Genomic DNA, 22,062 nt, shown 5'->3' with positions numbered 1-22,062 from the left:
CACACACACACACACACACACACACACACACCAAATGAAGACATTAAGGCACAGAAATTGAGCAACTTGCCCAGAGGCACAAAGGTACTAAATAACAGAGATTTGAACCTAGGTTCTTAGACACTATGGTCAACATTTTTCTGACTGCCTGTCTCCTCAAAATTATGTTGTTTGTATTTTTATGCATTTTTAATACTCATATGTATACATATTGTTTTTCTAGGTAGAATGTAAGCTCCCTGAGAGTAGTAAATATTTTCATTTTTTATCTATTTATCCTTGGAACCTAGTCCAGTGCTTGGCACAGGGCAGGTGCTGAATAAACACTTGTCAATAGATTATTTCATCTCTAGAAACTGATTTTTCTAAAAGAGATTACACTTTGTTTCAGGGTGAGGCTTAATTTCATTAAAAATACCAAACAATTTCACAAAGGCAATCTTACACATTCTATTCATATTTAATCATAAGACCAATTTTTGTTTATCCACAGTGATTACCCAGTGTGGGTGTGCATACACATTTGCGTGTGCATGCACACACACACACACACACACACACATGATTCAGTTCAATTTTTTGTCTGTTCACCTACGTAAAATAATCTGGCCAATAAGCACTCTATCTGATCTTTGTTAGACTGAAGTGTTTCTGCATAACTATAAATGTCATTTAGGTCTCCTGAATATTTCTGGTCTTTGCATAGCCATCATACTGTCATCAACAAATAGGACCACTTGGAAGACTTCCTTATCTTTAGGGCATTGATTTTCCATTTGAACTCTGCACTAGACATCATCCATATCAGAGGAAAACACCGTTGATGAATGTATATTCCCTTGTTTTATGCCTTCCTTGATCTTAATGAGTGCCATTGAACAAAAGAATCTTTTATGATTTTACCACATGTATGGGAGTCACCCAGTTGGAGGGAAGATTTTGAGGTGTCATTTTGGTCTACAAAATAAAACATTTATTTTTGCAAAGTAGGATCTTTTATTCTCTTCTTGTTAATACAGTTGTATGACTTCAAGACATGACCTGCTATAGAATGTCATTTGCAATAGGTTGCCTATTCTTTCATCTTACTTTATCAAGAATGACCTGTCATGAAGTATGTGATTAATAAATACTTGTTAATTGATTGGTGTGCATATATTATTCTAATAAAGATTTCATAGAGATTAGAAAGAATATGTGTAACTCAGTAGTTATTGATATTTTCTCAATTTAATTTTTAAGTAATAGGGTCTGATTTTTTAAATCTCCCAAAACTTAGAGATTATATATCCTCCAGCAATAATCTCCTAACTGCATTATTGGTCTGATCTGGATGTTCTTTCCATCTTTCTTTTCTTTAATTGCCATTTGAAAAATATCCTTAGGCAAAAAAAAAAAATCAAATCAAGATTGCAATGTTAGAGGACAAATATGGTGGCTCAGCTCTCAGTTAGGAGCCTGTAGAAATCTTGACAGCTCTTTCCCAATTTTTTGATTGTTTTTTGTCCCCCTCACAGTTTCATGTTAGTACTCTTAGGAAGATCTGGCTAAACAAGGCCACCTGACAAGTTTTCTGTAAATTCCTTACTTCCCTGCTTCTTGCTGTCTTATAAAGCAGTGCTACCCCATAATCTTTCATTTCCCCTTCCAAAGAATTTTAGAAGGATGATGATAAAAAACTATGATTGTCATCAATCTACAAGCATTTATTAAAAACTCTGTCCCAGATATTACCATGATGTGCAAAGATACAGAGATAAAAATGAAACAGTCTCTGCCCTCAGGAATGTTCTGTTCTATCAAGGGACACAACATGCACATAAATAAATATATAGCAAATAACTATAAGGTAATTTAGAGGAAAGGGTACCCATAGCTGAGGGTCACTGGAAAGGATTTATGTAGAAAGTGGCACTTGAACTAAATTTGAAAGGAAACAAGGGCATTCTTAGTGACAGAGGTGAGGAATGGCTGCCTTTCAAGCATGGAGGACAGCTAATAATGGTATGGCAAAGAGACAAGAGATACAGCATTGAGTGTAAGGGAATGAGACAGTCCATTTGGTTAAATCATAGAGTACTACTACAGTAGTAATGAAGACAGCTAGAAAAGTAATTTGGACCTAGATTGTAAAGAATTGTGAAAATACAAACTCAAGAGATGTTATTTGGACCTAGATTGTAAAGAATTGTGAAAATACAAACTCAAGAGATGTTATTTGCCCACTGAGGCACTTGTGAATAGGAAGTGACATGGTCAGACCAGTGCTTTAGGAAAATCAATTTAATAGCTTTTTGAAAATGGATTAGAGAAAGGAAAGTCTTGAATCAAGGAGCACAATTTGGAGCCTATTATAATAATAGGCAAGAGATGATGAGGGTTATGAGATTGCTAAGGGTGAGTGTCGGGGAGTTGAGGATACCTTCTTACAGGTCCAGAGTGGTCCCAGAAGCCTGGACGCACCCATGCAAGTAAACTAGAGTCATAGCTGTGTGAAAAGAGAGCTGGGGACAAATTGAGAGATGGTGAGGTGGAAGAAATACAAGATGAAAATATCAACTCATTGTATAAGTGGCATGAGTGAGAGTGAAGAGTTGAAAACAATTCTGAGGTTCACAGTGCCTGGCACATAGTAGGCACTTAATAAATGTTTATTGACAAATTGATGTTGTAAACCTAGGTGACTAGAAGGAGAATAATGCTTTCAAAGCCGCAAGAAAATTCAGAGGGTAGTGTGCTAGAGATGAAAGACAGTGAAGGCTGTTTTAAACATGCTCAATTTGAGATACATAGCCAACATCTAGTTTATGTCTTTGTAGGATCCAAGCTTTATGGTCCAGCTCTTTCCTTGCAAGGGGGATGCCATGATTGAGGTAGTTGGTAAGGCAACAGACTTGGAGACAGAAAGACCCAAATTCCAATCCTACTACAGACACTGAATAGCTGCATGACCCTGGATAAGTGCTTGGCAAACCTTAAAGCACTATATAAGTGCTAGATATTATCTGTGTTATGAGGTATGATCTCTTGTTTACTTTCCAAGATTTCATGAGTTATCCCTGCTTCAGGGGAGGCATAGACACATTTATCAGCAGAAAATATCCTACCCTTGCCCAATTTACCCCCATTCAATTTAATTAACTGAGAACCATAATTCCTCAAAGTGGAGTTATACTACTACTACCACCACTACTACTACTACTACAAATAATAATAATAATAATAATAATAATCAGCTAGCATTTGTATAGTGAGTTACAAATATTATTTTACTCTCACAACAACGATGGAAGATAAATACTATTATTAACTCCATTTTACAGACTGAGGTAGACGGTGGTTAAGTGACTTGCCTATAGTCACAGACTAATTAAGGGGCAAGATTTGAACTCAGGTCTTCCTGCATCCACATCCATTAATCTGTCAGTTACATACACCTGGCTGCCACCTTTCCCTTTGAAGGTAGGAGCTGAGGCCCTACCTCGGATCCTAGAAAGGGGATGCATGACAAGGAACATGTAACCTGATTTGACTGGAAGAAGTAGGCTTAGTTTCAGACAGTAAGTCAGTCAGTCAATAAGTATTTATTAGGTACCTACTTCAGAGAGGTTTTCTTTCTCGTGATTTGATTTGATGTCTTTTCTTTTCCCTTCCCTTCCACCTGGCTTCCACAATTATTGCAGTACTGTTAGGAGTCAGGTGGAAGAAGGGGCTTTTTCCCTTTCCAATAGTTAAAGGTGTCAGCTGTCAGCTATGATATTGTCAAGGTTGGGGCAGGGGTGAGTGGGGCAGATAAGACCTCACTATAGGTCCAGAGTGTCCCCAGCAGCCTGGATACACCCATCCAGTGCCATTGCTTCAGGGTTGAAATAGAAATAGGCTGACAGGACAAGTTCATGCTCCTACTGGGTATTAGAAGAACAAAGGAAAATGACCTGGAGCTATAAATACTACATGTCCGGAGGCACTACTCACTTCCCAGTCAGCTTGGGGCATGCCATTCTAGATGCATCCACAGTGACAATGCCTAGAAGACATTGATTTCCTCTGTATTGGGTCTGAGAAAGGTCTGTGCTAATTAGAAACTGTGCTCATTTTAAACAGAGGCTTTGTTATTCAGTCAATTCGTTATGTCTGACTCTTCAGTACTCCATCCGTAGTTTTCTTGGCAAAGATAGCGGAATGGTTTGCTATTTCTTTTTCCAGCTCATCTGACAGATGAGGAACTGAGGCAAGCAGGGTTAAGTGACTTGCTTATGGTCACACAGCAAATATGTCCCTGAGGCCAGATTTGAACTCAGGAAAAAGAGTCTTCCTGACTCCAGTCCCAGCACTCTATCCATGGCAAACCTAGCTGCCCAAACAATAGGGGGTTACTAATTTCCTATTTCTCATGTGAATTTTATAGCTATTAAGCTACTGTACACAAAGAGAAGGGCTATTTATAATTAATGCAGAGAGAGGCACCATGACTTAGTGGATTGAGGCTTGGTCTTGGAGTCAGAATCTTGACTTGGAATCTTGGGATCTTCTCCTATCTCTGACACTTAATCCACTTGTGACCAAGGGCAAGTCACATACCCTCTGAGTACCCACAGCCAACTCTCAAGGATCATAAAGTACAAACAAGTTGCCAGCTGTCGTTAGTGGAAGGAGTTTCCACACTATCAGGTCCTCACAGCAATGAGATGAAAAGTAGGTGCAGTCCAGCGACGTATGGGGTGTTCCCGGAGGACTAGCACCTCTGGAGTGAGGGTAAGACAAGTCCTTTTCAGGACTGCTCATCCCCCTCTGGTTTCCACCTGCCACCCAATTCTCACCTGTGGATCTAAGAAGCTATAGCATGCACAGCAGCCAGTCCTAGGTAAAACTATCTTGTCAGACAGGCTAACCAAGGTAAGGATGACCTGCAGTCCTCAAACCCCTCAGTGAGTTGGGTGTATGTCTGCCTCAAGCATGTGAAGACTTCACCCCTACCATCTGTCCCCACAGAATGGATAGATGAAAACAATTTGTTCCAAAGCCATGAAGGCAGCTGAAGCAGTTGTTGTAGAATTCAGATATTGAAGGTGCCGAGGTACATCCCAGGCCATTACCAGTCTGACCTTGTCCTGCCATGGGACTTTGATGAATCTGGAAGAGAGAGTGAGGCTAATGAATTTGTGGAACTCTGACTCACTTAAATCCGATTCGCCCAGGAATCAAGACATTCCCCACCTTGGTACCTTTGGTCTTATTCAAAAATGAAGGCTAAGGAACAACAGGTGCAGTCCATCCCAGCCCAAATTATTGTAGTTGTTGAGTAGATGTGTCAGGACAAAATATAGTTAGGTGGCAGGCACCACTGTGAACTCTTATTCCAATTTGGGTTCATATCTTATAGACAAGTTGGGGAATTCTTTATGCCACAGAAAAACTCTCCAATGAGGTCAAATGTTGATTTGGATTTCAAGGTATTACTCAATTTGAACATCTTGTTCTGCTGTTTCCCATATAATGCACGTATGTGTCTTAGATGCATAGTTGTGAGTATAGAGGTATGTGTGTATATATGTTCTGTATACATATATGTGTGTGTAAATATATGCATATTATATATAATATATATGTGTATACTGTACGTATGTAGGTTATCCCTCAAGTCTTGGTTTAGTCTTAAGCTATTAAAGTTTAAAACTGCCCTAATATTTTTGAGACATCCTGTATATGGAGGGGCATTGACTAGTAGAAGGAAGGTTTGCTTTGTACTTATGAATCCCTGAATTCTGACACATGCTGGTTCCTGAGAAAGTCTTTTAGCTTCTCAGTACCCTCCCCAATCCCTCCCCCAGAATTCTCTAACACTTGCAAGTTACAGAGTAGTGGCCAATTTGCTATGCAGAAAGATGTGTCTACAGTGGAAGCTTTTCACATTGATTCTATATGTGTGTATGTGTGTATATATGTTTATATATGTTTATGTATGTATATATGCATAATGTGTATTCAGAGTTTCCAATAAAGTCCTCCTCTGATGCCTCAGTGTAATATGGAAATGACCAGGGGTTTTCCAAGATTCTGTTAATGAATCCAAATGTATTCAGGCAGATCAAAACTAAAAAGACTTTAAGTAAGGATGCCATAATTGTTTGTAATTTGGGATCTGGAGATCAGCTAGCATTGGAAACTTTTCTAAAAAGTCATTGAAGAGTTATGGTCTAACATGGGCGGCCAATACCTAAGAATGTACAGATAACTGTTTAATGATCAGGAGAAACTGTGAAAATACACCTACATATGTATGTCTATATATGTATATTTATACATATGTATAAATGCTTTTATACTCATGTAGGCAGTGTCCTAAAAGGCAGTGGGATTTTAAGCTTTAATAGCTGTACGCACAAATGTATGTACAGATATATGTATGTACTGCACCTCGTATTGTGTGGGTATATATGTAAACCCACATATGTGTGTGTGTCTGTGTGATGCCAGTACATTCACCAAAAATTCAACCATTAAAAAAAGCAATGGGACAAAAAGTCACACACAAGAATGTGCAAATCTTACAAAACAAAATGCATAATTTATGTTTCAATAGAGTAAACAGCAGTATGGCAGAATAAATTTCTTACTAATGGTTATTGGGGAAAAGTTTCTTCTCCTTGTTTATACCTGGCCCCAGAAAGATTTTCTCTCAAGGGTTTTCTGGCACTTCTTTGGCTGAGTTCCAGAAAGGTTGTGGTCCTTCGGGCATTAAATCTGAGTTGATGACATGGAGAAGGGCAAAGTAATAAAAGGTGACCCTTGAACTGAAGGATCATTTAGTATCTCACTGAACTTTGCAGCATAGCTTGTCAGAGGTACAAGAAAATATTAAAGGAAAATGTTACCAAGCAGATAAGCACAGATTGTCTTGGTGCTGATCCTTAGTAGACTTTTTATTTAGTGGTTTTGAGATTAGGGGAAGCAGTTCTACTGAGTTAAATGACCATATGCTGAGTATAACAGATGATGGGGCTTCACTGTTTATAGGAAAGGGGGAAGGGATTAAGCATTTAAATAGTGCCTATTGTGCCAGGCAATGTGTTAAGTGATTTACAAATATTATCTCAGTGAAATGGATCATAATTCGTGAAGTATAGTATTTGACTTTGTACAGCATGCATTTTGTTTATCTTTTTTCAGGAATATCGGAAATATCGGTGATAATTTTCTGTGATTACCAAGAAAAACAAAGATACTTATAAGCTGGAAGAGAAGAACAATGAGTAGCAACAATGAGTCTCAGCCTGCATCTGTACAGCTCTGTTATGAGAACATCAATGGGTCCTGCATTAAAACTTCTTACTCCCCAGGACCCAGAGTCATCCTCTACCTGGCCTTTGGCTCTGGGGCTCTGCTGGCTGTGTGGGGAAACCTTCTGGTCATGATTTCAATCCTTCACTTCAAGCAGCTGCACTCTCCTGCCAACTTTCTCATTGCCTCCTTGGCTTCTGCTGACTTTTTGGTGGGAGCCGCTGTGATGCCCTTCAGCATGGTGAGGTCTGTGGAGAGTTGCTGGTATTTTGGGGAGAGTTATTGTAAATTTCACTCTTGTTTTGATTTCTCATTTTGTTATTCTTCCATTTTTCACTTGTGCTTCATCTCCATTGATAGATACATTGCTGTCACTGATCCTCTGGTCTATCCAACCAAATTCACTCTGTCAGTTTCAGGAATATGCATTGCATTTTCCTGGCTCCTTGCCACTGTATTTAGTTTTTCACTTCTTTATACGGGTGCCAATGATGATGGGTTGGAGGAGTTAGTAAGTGCCCTCACCTGTGTGGGAGGTTGCCAGATTGCTGTGAATCAAACCTGGGTACTGATAGAGTTTCTGTTGTTCTTCATTCCCACTCTGGTCATGGTCACTCTTTATTGTAAGATCTTTCTGGTAGCTAAACAACAGGCTAGAAAGATTGAAAGCATGAACAGCAAAACTGAGTCCTCCTCAGAGAGTTACAAAGCCAGAGTGTCCAAGAGGGAGAGAAAAGCAGCAAAAACTTTGGGCATCGCTGTGATTGCATTTCTAATTTCATGGCTTCCATGCCTTATTGAATCAATAATTGATGCTTTCCTAGGGTTCATCACCCCAACCTATATTTATGAAATCTTAATTTGGTTTGCCTATTATAACTCAGCCATGAACCCTTTGATCTATGCTTTCTTTTACCCTTGGTTTCGAAGAGCAATTAAACTGATTGTCACTGGGAAAGTCTTCAGAGGTCACTCCTCAACAATAGATTTGTTTTCTGAACAAGTTATGGTTTTAGATTGAAGAAGATAAAGTGTGGGACAAAGTTAAAAATGAAAGAGGTGAATTACTATGAGATGAAAGTATGCTTTCTTCATTCAGTCCAATTCCCAATTTCAGGTTTGATATTTAATAAAAATTTATTTACTATGCCAGACTGCATGTGAATAGTGTTTGCCAGCTATTTTCAAAGATGTTGTCCTGTTCCTGTGTTTTCTCATCTGTCATTTGTTCATCATTCCTCTTTTGGCCCAGGCCCTTTTCTAAAGAATATCTTTTAATCTTATCTATTCCTTTCACTCTGTTAACCTTTCATTTGCAGTAGATAAGGCACCTATTTTGCCTAGTCTGATTCTTTCTAAGAACATTTCTGATGGATTTTCTTCCTTAAAAAGGTTTTTTAAAAGTTTTTTTTCAAATATAGTAAATCTGAATAATTTTCCATCGTATGGATAACAATTGTATTTATTTAAGTGAGTAGCCCTTAAAAGTTTTCAGCTCTATTCTAGATTATAGAAATTTCTTGGTTTTTTATTTTCTTTCTTTTTTTTAATAGAAAGGGAAGTGAGGGATCAATTCCACCTAGAGCTAAAAATGAAGCTGAGCCTCTCTGTGAAAGGATGGTTTTATGCCCCCAAAGGCCTCTGACTTTCTTTACATTCTAGACCAGGGGTCGGGAACCAGGGGCCTCAGGGCCATATGTGACCCTTTAGGTCCTCAAGTGGGGCCCTTTAACTGAATCCAAACTTCACAGAGATTTGTTCTGCACAGCTTAGATTCAGTCAAAGGGCCCCACATGAGGACCTAGAGGACCCCATGTGGCCTCAAGGCCACAGGTTCCCCATCCCTGTTGTAGACAATGAGAAAACTTAGCTCTATGCAGGTGTGTTTAGGATTGTAAGTGCATTTTATCATTGTTTCTTATGTCATTACTTCATTAAAAATAATAATCACATGCATTCACATAGTATACATACCAGGCACTAAGTGCTTTACAAATGTTTTCTCACTGTTTTCCACAATAACCCTGGGGAGTAGGTGCTATTATTATCCCCATTTTACAGTTGAGGAAACTGAGGCAAACAGAGGCAAAGTGATTTACCCAAAAAATGGAAAAGCTGGATTTGAATTCAGGTCTTCCTGACTTAGGGCCATAATTGTATCCATTACACCAAGTGGCTTCCTCATTAGTAACAATACACTTCATAATATAATATTACCAAACCGGCAGTTACAGGAGAATTTAATTTGCTGTTACAACTATTTGCTCATTTCACAAATATAAAATGCTACTTTAATCACCTAAAAATCATAAAATTAAATGGGACAGCCTTGATTTTAGGTTGCTGTTCATTTGTGTCCAATTCTTCTTGCTCCATTTGCAGTTTTCTTGGCAAAGATATTGGAGTGGTTTGCCATTTCCTTCTCTTGCTCATTTTACAGGTGAGGAGACTGAGGCAAACAGAGTTAATTAATCAGCTAATTAAGTGTCTGAGGCTAGATTTGAACTCATGAAGAAAAAGAATCTTCTTGAATCAAGGCCCATTATCACCTAGCTGCCTCAATTTTAGGTTGCAATTACCATTATATATGAGTATATGTGTATGTACACACATTTATACATATACATGCATATACACATATATCATATATACATATACAGGCACGTATATATTATGCTATTGCCAAATACATGCTATCAAATAAGTTGCGACTATGTATGTTACACTTTTTTAAAACTACTTGTGGTGTAGTCATCAATTCCACAGAATGTAGTTTTATTTCCCTTTAAGGAAAAAGTACAGGAAATTTTAAAGATTGTAGCTATATTTATTTTAAATCTTTAGGAACTAAATTAGAGATGTATATGAAAAACTGTTGAAATGTTTAATAAATTTTTGTGTATTTCAATGCACAGGAGACCTGTTAGAAAACATGATTCTCTTTGTGTCGTGATCTGTGAAACAAACGGTTTCTTCCTTATAACTTAATACTTTGCCTTATATCAATGTTGGATCCCCCTGGTGGGAACCAGATCCTACAGCTTGTAGGCCTGGGTTTCCATTAAGGCACAGATTCTTTACAGGAAGGGGCTTGCCTACAGTTCCAGGGAAATGGAAAGGTTTCAATTTCAACTCTTTGATGTTCAGCATTTTGGCGCAGCTTAGTAAGTGGTCAGAGGAAGCCTTCAGTTTTGGTTGTACTTGTTTGGTTATATAAAAGGGGTGTGGGCTGGTTGTATATGTATATATATGGAATATATAGTGGGTATAGAAAGATTTTACACCTTAGATTTTTCACAACTCCTAACTGGTGTTTGCTTTAAAAATGATAACCTAGTTCAGTGCTATTATAGTGGGCAAAGGGCCCATCTGTGAGGAGGGTCATTCCCTACAGTCTCCAGCTTCCATTGAGAAACCTGAGACAATCTACATTTTTGTTACAGAGACAGCCCAATGTACTAACACAGATTTTTCTCTCCTTTAGGCAGGTCAACGAAAAATGAAATAAAACAAAGACATTAAAATGGAAGGTGGAGGAACACAGATTTAGTGCTGGATGGAACCTTAGAGGCCATCAAATCTTAGGCCCTGATTTTGCAATGAGGAAACTGAGGATTAGAGAGGTTAAGTGACTTGTCCAGAGTCACACAGCTGACACATGTCTAAGGCAGGATTTTAACTCAAGTCTTCTCAATTCCACATCCACAATCCTATAGGATTTGCCACTTAGCTGTCTAATGGCTCCAGTGTCTGGAGAGTAGGCTCAGATTAAAAAGGTTTCACTGCCAAACTGATGTTTCTAAAGTCTTCCTATCCAAGTTGTTTATGCTATACTCTGTTGGGCTGACCCCCTTGTTGATAACACTGATGCTAAGAGGTCCCCTGCATTTTTCCTGGAGGTAAAGGGTTTAGTTTAGTTTATACCTCTTCTTCATGAAAAGAAAGTCCAAAGTGATTATTTCCTGTGCCATAAAATCATTGTGTTGCTCCCCAGTCCTTGCCTAATCTTGGCTTTCTTGGGGCAGAAGTAGCATAGGGAACCAGGATTTTTAAAAGTACCTTATTGGGGCCACATAGCTCTGACTGGTAGCCAGGTACAACATTCCCTAGTAATACAGGATTTCATATTCATATTCATCTCTCTCTCTCCTCCTATAACACTGATGGTCACAAAATTCACTCCATTTTCCTCTCCCCTGAATGTTATATGTTAATCCAGATGTCCAGAAGTCAGTCCAAACTGGCTACCTATGTATGGCTTCAGATTCAACCTACATGGATCTCAGTATATACACAAATATATATATATATATATACACATATATATATATATATATGTGTGTGTGTGTGTGTGTGTGTGTGCCTGTGTCTGTGTGTATGTATATGTATGTATGTGTATATGTAGGTATGGATATGTATGTATATATACACATATATGTATACATATATGTATATATTGTAAGAAAATTGGACAAGAGGAATTATAAGATACCTTAAAACTAAATCTTGTTTAGTTAGTTTGGACACTCCTGATGCCTCCTATGAAGTGCTATCCTTTTTCTTGGTGTCCAGTGAATACAGCTGAGTTTTTACTTCAAAATCTGATCTATTTGCTCCTGTATTTCCTGAGATAAAATGCTTATGAAAATAATGTAGCAAGACAATGCTAAATGGGGGTAGCTAGATTCAGTGGATGGAATATCATGCCTGGAGTCAGGAAGACCCATCTTCCTGAGTTTAAATCTGGTCTCAGACTCTTGCTAGCTGGGTGACCCTGGGCCAGTCATATAACCCCATTTGCCTCATTTTCCTCATTTGTAAAATCAGCTTGAGAAAGAAATGACAAACCATTCCAATATGTTTGCCAAAAAACCCCAAATGGAGTCACAGTCACATATGACTGAAAAAAATGCCAAATGGTAAAGCATCACCTAGCATTCTTTCTAAGTACTTTCAAGATAATTAAGCTGTCTATTATAAAGCTTCCCTTCTTACTTGATTCTGTCATTTCCTGCTTAAAATGGAAAATTTAAGCACTTGGATATTGTATGATCCTGACTGTCAGAAGGGAAAATTACTTAAGAAGTCATTGGGCCACAGTGCCTTCTTTATTAAAATGAATAAAAAAGAAATATCCAGGCCAGTAAAAATCTCCATAGACACTGCTAGGTTCTAGCGATACAAAGCAAAATAAATGAAACGGACCCTATTCACAAGGTTGTTAAAGTATTTCAAGGGAAACAATATGAGATCTTAGATTTAGAAACCGGCAAAAGATCTTTAGTGGTCACCTAGCCCGAACTTCCTCATTGTGTTTCAGAGAGATGGGGCAAACTGCCTAAGGTCACCCAAATAGAAGGTGGTAGAAAAAGCAATAGAACCAGATCTGTTCATACGAAAGGCCCTGTCCTTCCACTGGATCACACAGCTCCCCTTCCTGTTGTTCATCCTTCATTTTTTAACAGGATTAATGATAACATGGGGCTATGCCTTGACTCTCCAATCAATCGAATTTAAGTGAGGAAGTGGCACAAAGTAGTCAGCCACACTCTCTCTTTCAGAGTTATCAAAGTCGAGTGGCAAGACAAAAGTCATGACCAGTTGTGATTGCTGGGGATACAATGGATGACCTTGGCATCTTCAATGTTTGACCAAGCTGTAAGCCCTCCACAGTGTCTACTTCTGTCACCTTCACAGCTATTGGAACAAATTGTTTTCATCCACCCATTCCTCAGGGTGAAAGTCTTCACATGCTTGGGATAGACACCAATGGGTTTGACAATTTGAAGCCTGTTGGTTCCCCTCAACCTAATTTAGCCCATCTACCAAGGCTTTGAGGCAATGTGGTATAGTGAAAAGAAAAGTTAACTTCAGAGTTTACACACAAGTTTAAATACTATTTCTAACACTTATAACCTTTCTTATTCTGGGAGGTTCACATCACTTCTCTTGATCTGTTTCTTCACATGTAAAATGAGGAGGCTGAATGAGATGGCTTCTAAAGTCTCTCATAGATCTATGATTTTCTAAATATGCAGAAAACATATACACAAAAAGCAAATACAGGGTAATTTTAAGGGGCAGGAGGTTCTAACAATAGGGCAGGAAGTAGGACAGATTTCTTGTCAGAGGTGGTGTTTAAGATAAATTTTGAAAGAAGTTGAAGATTCTGACAGGTAGAAGTGAGGAGAAAATGCATTCCAAGCATTGTGACAGGCTTTGTACAAAGCCCAGAGATTGTGGAAATGAATGTTGAAAGCTAAAAATAAATTTTAAAAAAAGCCCAGAGATTGGAGGGTTGAATATCATCTGTGAAAAACAGCACACAGGCTAGACCATAGTGTTCTTGAAGGGAATAATGTATAAGATGCCTAGAAAGGGATCCTCGACTCTCATTGTCAAGGTCTTTAAATTCTAAACAGTGTCTTGTCTAAGAGTCAAAGTGGAACCTTGGTAGATGTGATCTTATGATGTGATAAATAAACCCAGAAGAATAATTTTGTAATACCTAACATAATATAAATGAAAATATTGCTAAAATGAAACTGACCTCTGAATAATTGAAAAGCCAACAATGGTCCAGAAGTGCATATTGAAGTATACTTGCCTCTTCTTAGCAGAGAATGTTGCGTGTATTAAATGCAGTGTTTAATGTATTGGTTATGTTGTTGCTTAACTGTTTTTCTTTATTAATAAGGAGAGTTCAAATGTGGAAGCATGGCACAAGAGGATTAGGCTTACCTGCAAGAGACTGTGGTTGAAAGACTCATAGCATGAATAAACATTATATAAATGAATGATTGAATAGGTAGATGGGGTGGCAGAATGGAGATTCCTTTTAATTTTCAAATGCAGATGTTGATATTAACAATGCTATCTAGGCCTGTCACACCAAAAGCAAACTACATTGGATTTCATTCCTCACTGTTTAATTTGAATTGTATTAGGATAAATAGAAGAGAACAAATAGAAAAGAATTTTGAAGAAATCCTTTTTATCTTCTCACAGCCCACAACAATGACCGTCATTTGGTACCTTTGGACTTAGAAGGTTCACTTAGATAAGTGGGATCACACATTTATAAGCTTTAGAGCTTGAGGGACCTTAATGAGCTCCTGACCCAATACCTTTATTTTATAGGTAAGGAAACCGAGGATCCAAGAGTACAAACGGCTTACCCACTATCATATACAGTTATAAAGCTTCAAACACAAGCATGGCACCAGGGAGAGCCTCTAAGTTCTTGCAAGATAGAGAGATAGACAAAGGAATGAATGGATAAATGAATAAACAAATCCTTAAATAAAAAATAGATGAATGAATAAATAAATGATGTAGATGTTCAATTGTAATTGACAAGGCAGAAGTTAGAAAAGATATTTCTAAGTGACATTGAGGTTGTTTCTAAACACTATCTGCTGAGTCAGAACTAAAATTGAACTGGGATTTCCTTTCTCCTCCTGGTTGTTTCCCTCATTCTTGACTTTCAGTGTTGAACTTCTATAATGTTTAATCACTTAGCTACCGTATGTCATTAAATCACTGAATTGATATTGCCAATGGTGTTGGAGGACTGAGAAGGCCTCATTATAGGTCCAGATTGTCTCTAGCAGTCTGGATACACCCATCCAGTGCCATTGCTTTATTTGGTATTTGAAATAAAAATAGGCTGACAAGACAAATTCATGCTTCTACTGGGTATTAGAAGAACAAAAGAAAATGACCTGGGGCTATAAATACGATATTTCCAGAGGCACTCTCACTTCCTAGTCAGCCTGGGGATACTATTGTATACACATCTGGTGTGACATTGCCCAAAAGAACACTGATTTCCCCTCTATTGGGTCTGAAAAAAGTCTGTGCTCCTTTAAAACCAAACTCATTTTAATTAGGAGTTCTTTTATTCAGTCAATTCAATCGTGTCTGACTTGTCATGATCCCATTTGAAGTTTTCTTGGCAAAGATACTGGAGTGGTTCTTTCTCCAGCCCACTTTAGAGATGAGGAACGGAGACAAGCAGAGTTAAGTAACTTGCCCAGGGTCACACAGCTAGCAAATGTCTGAAGCCAGATTTCAACTCAGGAAAATGAGTCTCCCTGAGTCCAGATCCAACACTCAGATCCACTGCACACTTAGCTGCCCCCCAAAAAGGGCTTACTATCTTCCTATTCATAATGTGAGTTTCAGCTATTAATGTTAATAGGTATTAATAGCTAGTACAGCTATTAAGTTACTGTACAGAAAGAGAAAGATTATCTACTTATTTATAATTAATGCAGAGAGAAGCAGCATGACAGTGGATCGAGGCTTGGTCTTGGAGTCAGAATTTTGACTTGGGATCTTGGGATCTTCTCCTACCTCTCACACTTAATATACTTGTGACCAAGGGCAAGTCACATACCCTCTCAGTGCCCACAGGCAACTTCCAAGGATTTTAAATGACAGACAAGTTGTCAGCTGTGATTAGCAGAGAAGTTTCCATACCATCAGTTCCTCACAGCAATGATATGAAAGGTAGGTGCAGTCCAGGGATGTATGGGGTGTTCCAGAAGAACTAGCACCTCTGGAGTGAGGGCTTGACAAGTCATTTTCAGGGCTGTTCATGCCCCTCTGGTTTCCACCTGCCACCCAATTCCTGCCAGTGTCTCTAAGAAGCTGTAGCATGCACAGCAGCTAGTCCAAGGTAAAACTGTCTTGACAGACAAGCTAACTTATTTGAGGATAACCTACAGCCCTCAAACCTGTCAGTGAGTTATGGTATGTCTACCTCAAACGTATGAAGAATCCTCACCCCTAACCCCAGCTCCACAAAATGGGCAGATGAAAACAATGTTTTTTTAACAGACATGAAAGTAGCTGAAGCAGTTGCTGCAGAAGGCTTAGAACTTGGTCAGACATGGAAGGCATCAAGGTATCTCCCAGGCCATTGCCAGTCTGACTTTGGTCCTGTCACTAAACTTTAGTGAGTCTGGAAGACAGTGAGGCTGATGACTTTGTGTAACTTTCACTCACTTAAATCCAATTCAGTCACAAATCTAGACATTCTGCCCTTGACATCATCGGTCCTCTTCAAAAATGAAGCATAAACAACAGGTGCAGTGCATCCCAGCCCCAACCTATTGCATTTGTTGAGTGCATATGTCTGGACAGAATATACTTTGGGTGCAGACACCACTGCGAAGTCTTATTCCAGGTTGGGTTCATATCTTATAGACAAGTTGAGGCATTCTTTCAGCCACACAGAAACTCACCAATGAGGTCAAATGTTGATTTGGATTTTAAGGTATTAATTCTAACATCTTGTTCTGCTATTTCCCTATACAATGAACACAGTCTTATATGTATAGATGTGAGTACATGTGTGTACATGTTCTCTATACATATATTATGTGTGTGTAAATATATATATATATTTATATATATATATATGTATATATATGTCATGTATAAGTGTGTATAATGCATGGATGTGGGGTATCCCAAAAGTCTTAGTATAATGTTAAGGAATTAAAAGTTAAAACTGCACAAACATTTGTGACACCCTATATATGGAGGGGTAGCATTGACTAGTAGAAAGAAAGTTTGCTTTGCAATTATGAAGCCCTGAGTCCTTACACATGCTGGTTTCTGAGAAAGTCTTTTAGCCTCTCAGTAGTCTCCCTAATCCCTACCGCAGAACTCTATAACACTGAAGTTACACAGTAGTGGCTAATTTGCTTTGTAGAAAGACATTTTCCCAGCGCAAGTTTCTCATATTTATGAAATATATGGACATTTCTAATACACATATGTATATGTATGATATGTATTCAGTGTCTCCAATAAAATCCTCCTCTGATGCCTCAAAGTAATATGCAAATGACCAAGGGTTTTCAAAGATTCTGCCAAGGAATCCAACCATATTCGGGTACATTGAAACTAAAAAGTCATAAAGTAAAAATGTAAAAATTGCTTGTATAGTTGTGATCTTAGGATGGAAACTTTTCTAAAAACTTATTGACGAGTGATGCTCTACAATGGGCCGTCAATACTATGAAAGTACAGTTTATTATTTATCAGAAGAAACTGTTTAAATACACCAAAATATATGTCTATATGTGTATATTTATACACATATATGTGTATATGTTTTTACACACTTGTAGTCAACGTGTCCTAAAAGAAAATGCCATTTCAAGCTTTAATAGTTACACTTTTAATCATATGCACACACACATATAGCCATATGTATGTAAATATATATGTATATATGTCTGCATCTCATATATATGTGTATATATGCACATATAAACATACATATACATATATACACATATATGTATTAGATACCAGTACATTCGCCATAAATTTGACCATCAAAAAAATCTATAGAACAAAGAGACATACACACGAATGTGCAAATCTTACAAAATAAAATGGATAATTTATGTTCCTGTAGAGCAAACAGCAGCATAACAGAAAAAAAATTTCTTCCTTATGGTTATTGGAAAAAAAGTTTCTTCTAGCTCACACCCAAAGCCACAGGGATTGTCTCTTCAGGGGTTTTCTGGCACTTCTTTGGCTGAGTTCCAGAAAGGTTGTGGTCCTTTAGGCATTAACTCTGAGTTGATGACATGAAGGGCAAAGTGATAAAAGGTGATCCTTGAACTGAAGGATCCTTCAGTATCTCACTGAACTTTGCAGAGGAGCTTGTCAGAGGTACAGAATGAGAGGATTAGAGGGAAATGTTACCAAGCAGATAAGTACTGTTTTGGTGCTGATTCTTAGTAGACTTATTGAAAGCAGCTCTACTGAGTCAAATTGATATATTAAGAGTATAACAGAGGATGAGGGCTTCAGTGTTTGAAGGAAAGGGGGAAGGGATTAAGTATTTATATAGTGCTAACAGTGCCAGGCAATGTGTTAAGTACCTTACAAATATTATCTCGGTGAAATGGATCATAATTCATGAAGGATAGTATTTGGGTTTGTACAGACATGCATTTTATTAATCTTTTTTTAGGAATATTGGAAATGTCAATGATATTTTTCTTTGATCACCAGGAAAAAAGGAGACATTCATAAGTTGAGAGAGAAGAATGATGAAAAGTAGCAATGAGTCCCAGTCTGCAGCTGTACAGCTCTGCTATGAGAACATCAATGAGTCCTGCATTAAAACCTCGTACTCCCCAGGACCCAGAGTCATCCTCTATCTGGTCTTTGGCTCTGCAGTTATCCTGGCTGTCTTGGGAAACCTCTTGGTCATGATTTCAATCCTTCACTTCAAGCAGCTGCACTCTCCAGCCAATTTTCTCATTGCTTCTTTGGCCTGTGCTGACTTTTTGGTGGGAACTACTGTGATGCCCTTTAGCATGGTGAGGTCAGTGGAGAGCTGCTGGTATTTTGGGGAGAGTTACTGTAAATTCCACTCTTGTTTTGATATGTCATTTTGTTATTCTTCAATTTTTCACTTGTGCTTCATCTCCATTGATAGATACATTGCTGTCACTGACCCTCTGGTCTATCCAAACAAATTCACTCTGAATGTTTCCTTGCTGTGCATCACATTCTCATGGCTTCTTGCTATTACTTATATCTTTTCACTTATTGGTACTGGTGTCAATGATGATGGGTTGGAGGAATTAGTAAGTGCCCTCACCTGTGTGGGAGGTTGCCAGATTGCTGTGAATCAAACCTGGGTACTGATAGACTTTCTTTTGTTTTTTATTCCCACTCTGGTCATGGTCACTCTTTATTGTAAGATCTTTCTGGTAGCTAAACAACAGGCTAGAAAGATTGAAAGCATGAACAGCAAAACTGAGTCCTCCTCAGAGAGTTACAAAGCCAGAGTGTCCAAGAGGGAGAGAAAAGCAGCAAAAACTTTGGGCATCGCTGTGATTGCATTTCTAATTTCATGGCTCCCATGCCTTATTGAATCAATAATTGATGCTTTCCTAGGGTTCATCACCCCAACCTATATTTATGAAATCTTAATTTGGTTTGCCTATTATAACTCAGCCATGAACCCTTTGATCTATGCTTTCTTTTACCCTTGGTTTCGAAGAGCAATTAAACTGATTGTCACTGGGAAAGTTTTCAGAGGTCACTCCTCAACAATAGATTTATTTTCTGAACAAGTTATGGTTTTAGATTGAAAAAGATGAAGTGTGGGACAAAGTTAAAAATTAAATAGGCAAATCATTATGAGATGAAAGTATGCTTTCTTCATTCAGTCCAATTCCCAATTTCAAGTTTGATATTTAATAAAAATTTGTTTACTGTGCCAGACTGCATGCGAATAGTGTTTGTCAACTATTTTCAAAGTTGTTCTCCTGTTCCTGTGTTTTCTCATCTGTCATTTGTTCATCATTCCTCTTTTGGACCAGGCCCTTTTCTAAAGAATATCTTTTAATCTTATCTATTCCCTTTGCTCTGCTAACCTTTCATTTGCAGTAGATAAGGCACCTATTTTGCCTATTCTGATTCTTTCTAAGAACATTTCTGATGGATTTTCTTCCTTAAAAAGGTTTTTTAAAAATTTTTTTTCAAATATAGTAAATCTGAATAATTTTCGATCGTATGGATAACAATTGCATTTATTTAAATGAGTAGCCCTTAAAAGTTTTCAGCTCTATTCTGGATTATAGAAATTTCTTGGTTTTTTGTTTTCTTTCTTTTCTTTTTTAAAGAAAGTGAAGTGAGGGATCAATTCCACCTAGAGCTAAAAATGAAGCTGAGCCTCTCTGTGAAAGGATGGTTTTCTGCCCCCAAAGACCTCTGACTTTCTTTACATTCTAGACCAGGGGTTGGGAAATAGGGCCCTCAGGGCCATACATCACCCTTTAGGTCCTCAAGTGGGGCCCTTTAACTGAATCCAAACTTCACAGAGATTTGTTCTGCACAGCTTGGATTCAGTCAAAGGGCCCCACTTGAGGACCTAGAGGGCCACATGTGGCCTCGAGGCCACAGGTTTCCCATCCCTGTTCTAGACAATGAGAAAACTTAGCTTTAGGATTGTACGTGCATTTTATCATTTTATCATTGTTTCTTACATCATTAGTTCATTAAAAATAATAATCACATGCATTCACATAGTATACTTACCAGGCACTAAGTGCTTTACAAATGTTTTCTCACTGTTTTCCACAATAACCCTGGGGAGTAGGTGCTATTATTATCCCCATTTTACAGTTGAGGAAACTGAGGCAAACAGAGGTAAAGTGATTTACCCAGAAATAGAAAAGCTGGATTTGAATTCAGGTCTTCCTGACTTAGGGCCATAGTTGTATCCATTACACCAAGTGGCTTCCTCATTAGTAACAATACACTTCATAATATAATATTACCAAACCGGCAGTTACAGGAGAATTTAATTTGCTGTTACAGCTATTTGCTCATTTCACAAATATAAAATGCTACTTTAATCACCTAAAAATCATAAAGTTAAATGGGACAGCCTTGATTTTAGGTTGCTGTTCATTTGTGTCCGACTCTTCTGCTCCATTTGCAGTTTTCTTGGCAAAGATATTGCAGTGGTTTGCCATTTCCTTCTCTTGCTCATTTTACAGGTGAGGAGACTGAGGCAAACAGAGTTAATTAATCAGCTAATTAAGTATCTGAGGCTAGATTTAAACTCATGAAGAAAAAGAATCTTCTTGAATCAAGGCCCATTATCACCTAGCTGCCTCAATTTTAGGTTGCAATTACCATTATATATGAGTATATGTATATGTACACACATTTGTACATATACATGCATATACACATATATCATATATACATATACAGGCACGTATATATTATGCTATTGCCAAATACATGCTATCAAATAAGTTGCGACTATGTATGTTACACTTTTTTAAAACTACTTGTGGTGTAGTCATCAATTCCACAGAATGTAGTTTTATTTCCCTTTAAGGAAAAAGTACGGGAAATTTTAAAGATTGTAGCTATATTTATTTTAAATCTTTAGGAACTAAATTAGAGATGTATATGAAAAACTGTTGAAATGTTTAATAAATTTTTGTGTATTTCAGTACACAGGAGACCTGTTAGAAAACATGATTCTCTTTGTGTCATGATTTGTGAAACAAACGGTTTCTTCCTTATAACTTAATACTTTGCCTTATATCAATGTTGGATCCCCCTGGTGGGAACCAGATCCTACAGCTTGTAGGCCTGGGCTTCCACTAAAGCACAGATTCTCTACAGGAAGGGGCTTGCCTACAGTTCCAGGGAAATCGAAAGGTTTCAATTTCAACTCTTTGATGTTCAGCATTTCGGCATAGCTTAGTAAGTGGTCAGAGGAAGCCTTCAGTTTTCGTTGTACTTGTTTGGTTACATAAAAGGGGTGTGGGCTGGTTGTATATGTATATATATGGAATATATAGTGGGTATAGAAAGATTTTACACCTTAGATTTTTTCACAACTCCTAACTGGCACTTACTTTAAAAAGGATAACCTAGTTCAGTGCTATTATAGTGGGCAAATGGCCCATCTGTGAGGAGGGTCATTCCCTATAGTCTCCAGCTTCCATTGAGAAACCTGAGACCATCCACATTTTTGTTAGAGAGACAGCCCAATGTACTTACACAGATTGGTCTCTCCTTTAGGCAGGTCTAGGGAAGAGGACGGAAAACAAAGGCATTAAAATGGAAAATGGAGGATCATCGATTTAGTGCTGGAAGGGACCTTAGGGGCCATCAAATCTAAACCCCCATTCTACAGATGAGGAAACTGAGGGTTAGAGAGGTTAAGTGACTTGAACAGAGTCACACAGCTGACAAATGTCTAAGGCATGA

At 38.0% G+C, this 22,062-nt stretch overlaps 2 protein-coding genes across 2 annotated transcripts; both read left to right on the top strand.

The window, feature by feature from the left end:
• The first annotated feature begins 7,249 nt into the window (after positions 1-7,249).
• LOC118858142 (trace amine-associated receptor 7a-like) lies at positions 7,250-8,302 on the top strand. The gene has a single exon (XM_036768601.1). It carries the CDS (start codon positions 7,250-7,252, stop codon positions 8,300-8,302), a length of 1,053 nt encoding a protein of 350 aa, XP_036624496.1.
• Positions 8,303-18,359: 10,057 nt separating this feature from the next.
• Positions 18,360-19,415, top strand: LOC118858121 (trace amine-associated receptor 7d-like). The gene has a single exon (XM_036768574.1). It carries the CDS (start codon positions 18,360-18,362, stop codon positions 19,413-19,415), a length of 1,056 nt encoding a protein of 351 aa, XP_036624469.1.
• The last annotated feature ends 2,647 nt before the right edge of the window (positions 19,416-22,062 follow it).

The sequence above is a fragment of the Trichosurus vulpecula genome, chromosome 7 (genome assembly GCF_011100635.1).
Source record: "Trichosurus vulpecula isolate mTriVul1 chromosome 7, mTriVul1.pri, whole genome shotgun sequence".
In the NCBI taxonomy this organism is placed as follows: Eukaryota; Metazoa; Chordata; class Mammalia; order Diprotodontia; family Phalangeridae; genus Trichosurus; species Trichosurus vulpecula.
The sequence above is the reverse complement of the archived record's forward strand: the minus strand, read 5'-3'. Positions and strand labels throughout refer to the sequence as shown.

Bases quoted from the DNA above. Each gene is read 5' to 3' on its own strand.
- LOC118858142 (XM_036768601.1), top strand. From the start codon at position 7,250: ATGAGTAGCAACAATGAGTCTCAGCCTGCATCTGTACAGCTCTGTTAT.
- LOC118858121 (XM_036768574.1), top strand. From the start codon at position 18,360: ATGATGAAAAGTAGCAATGAGTCCCAGTCTGCAGCTGTACAGCTCTGC.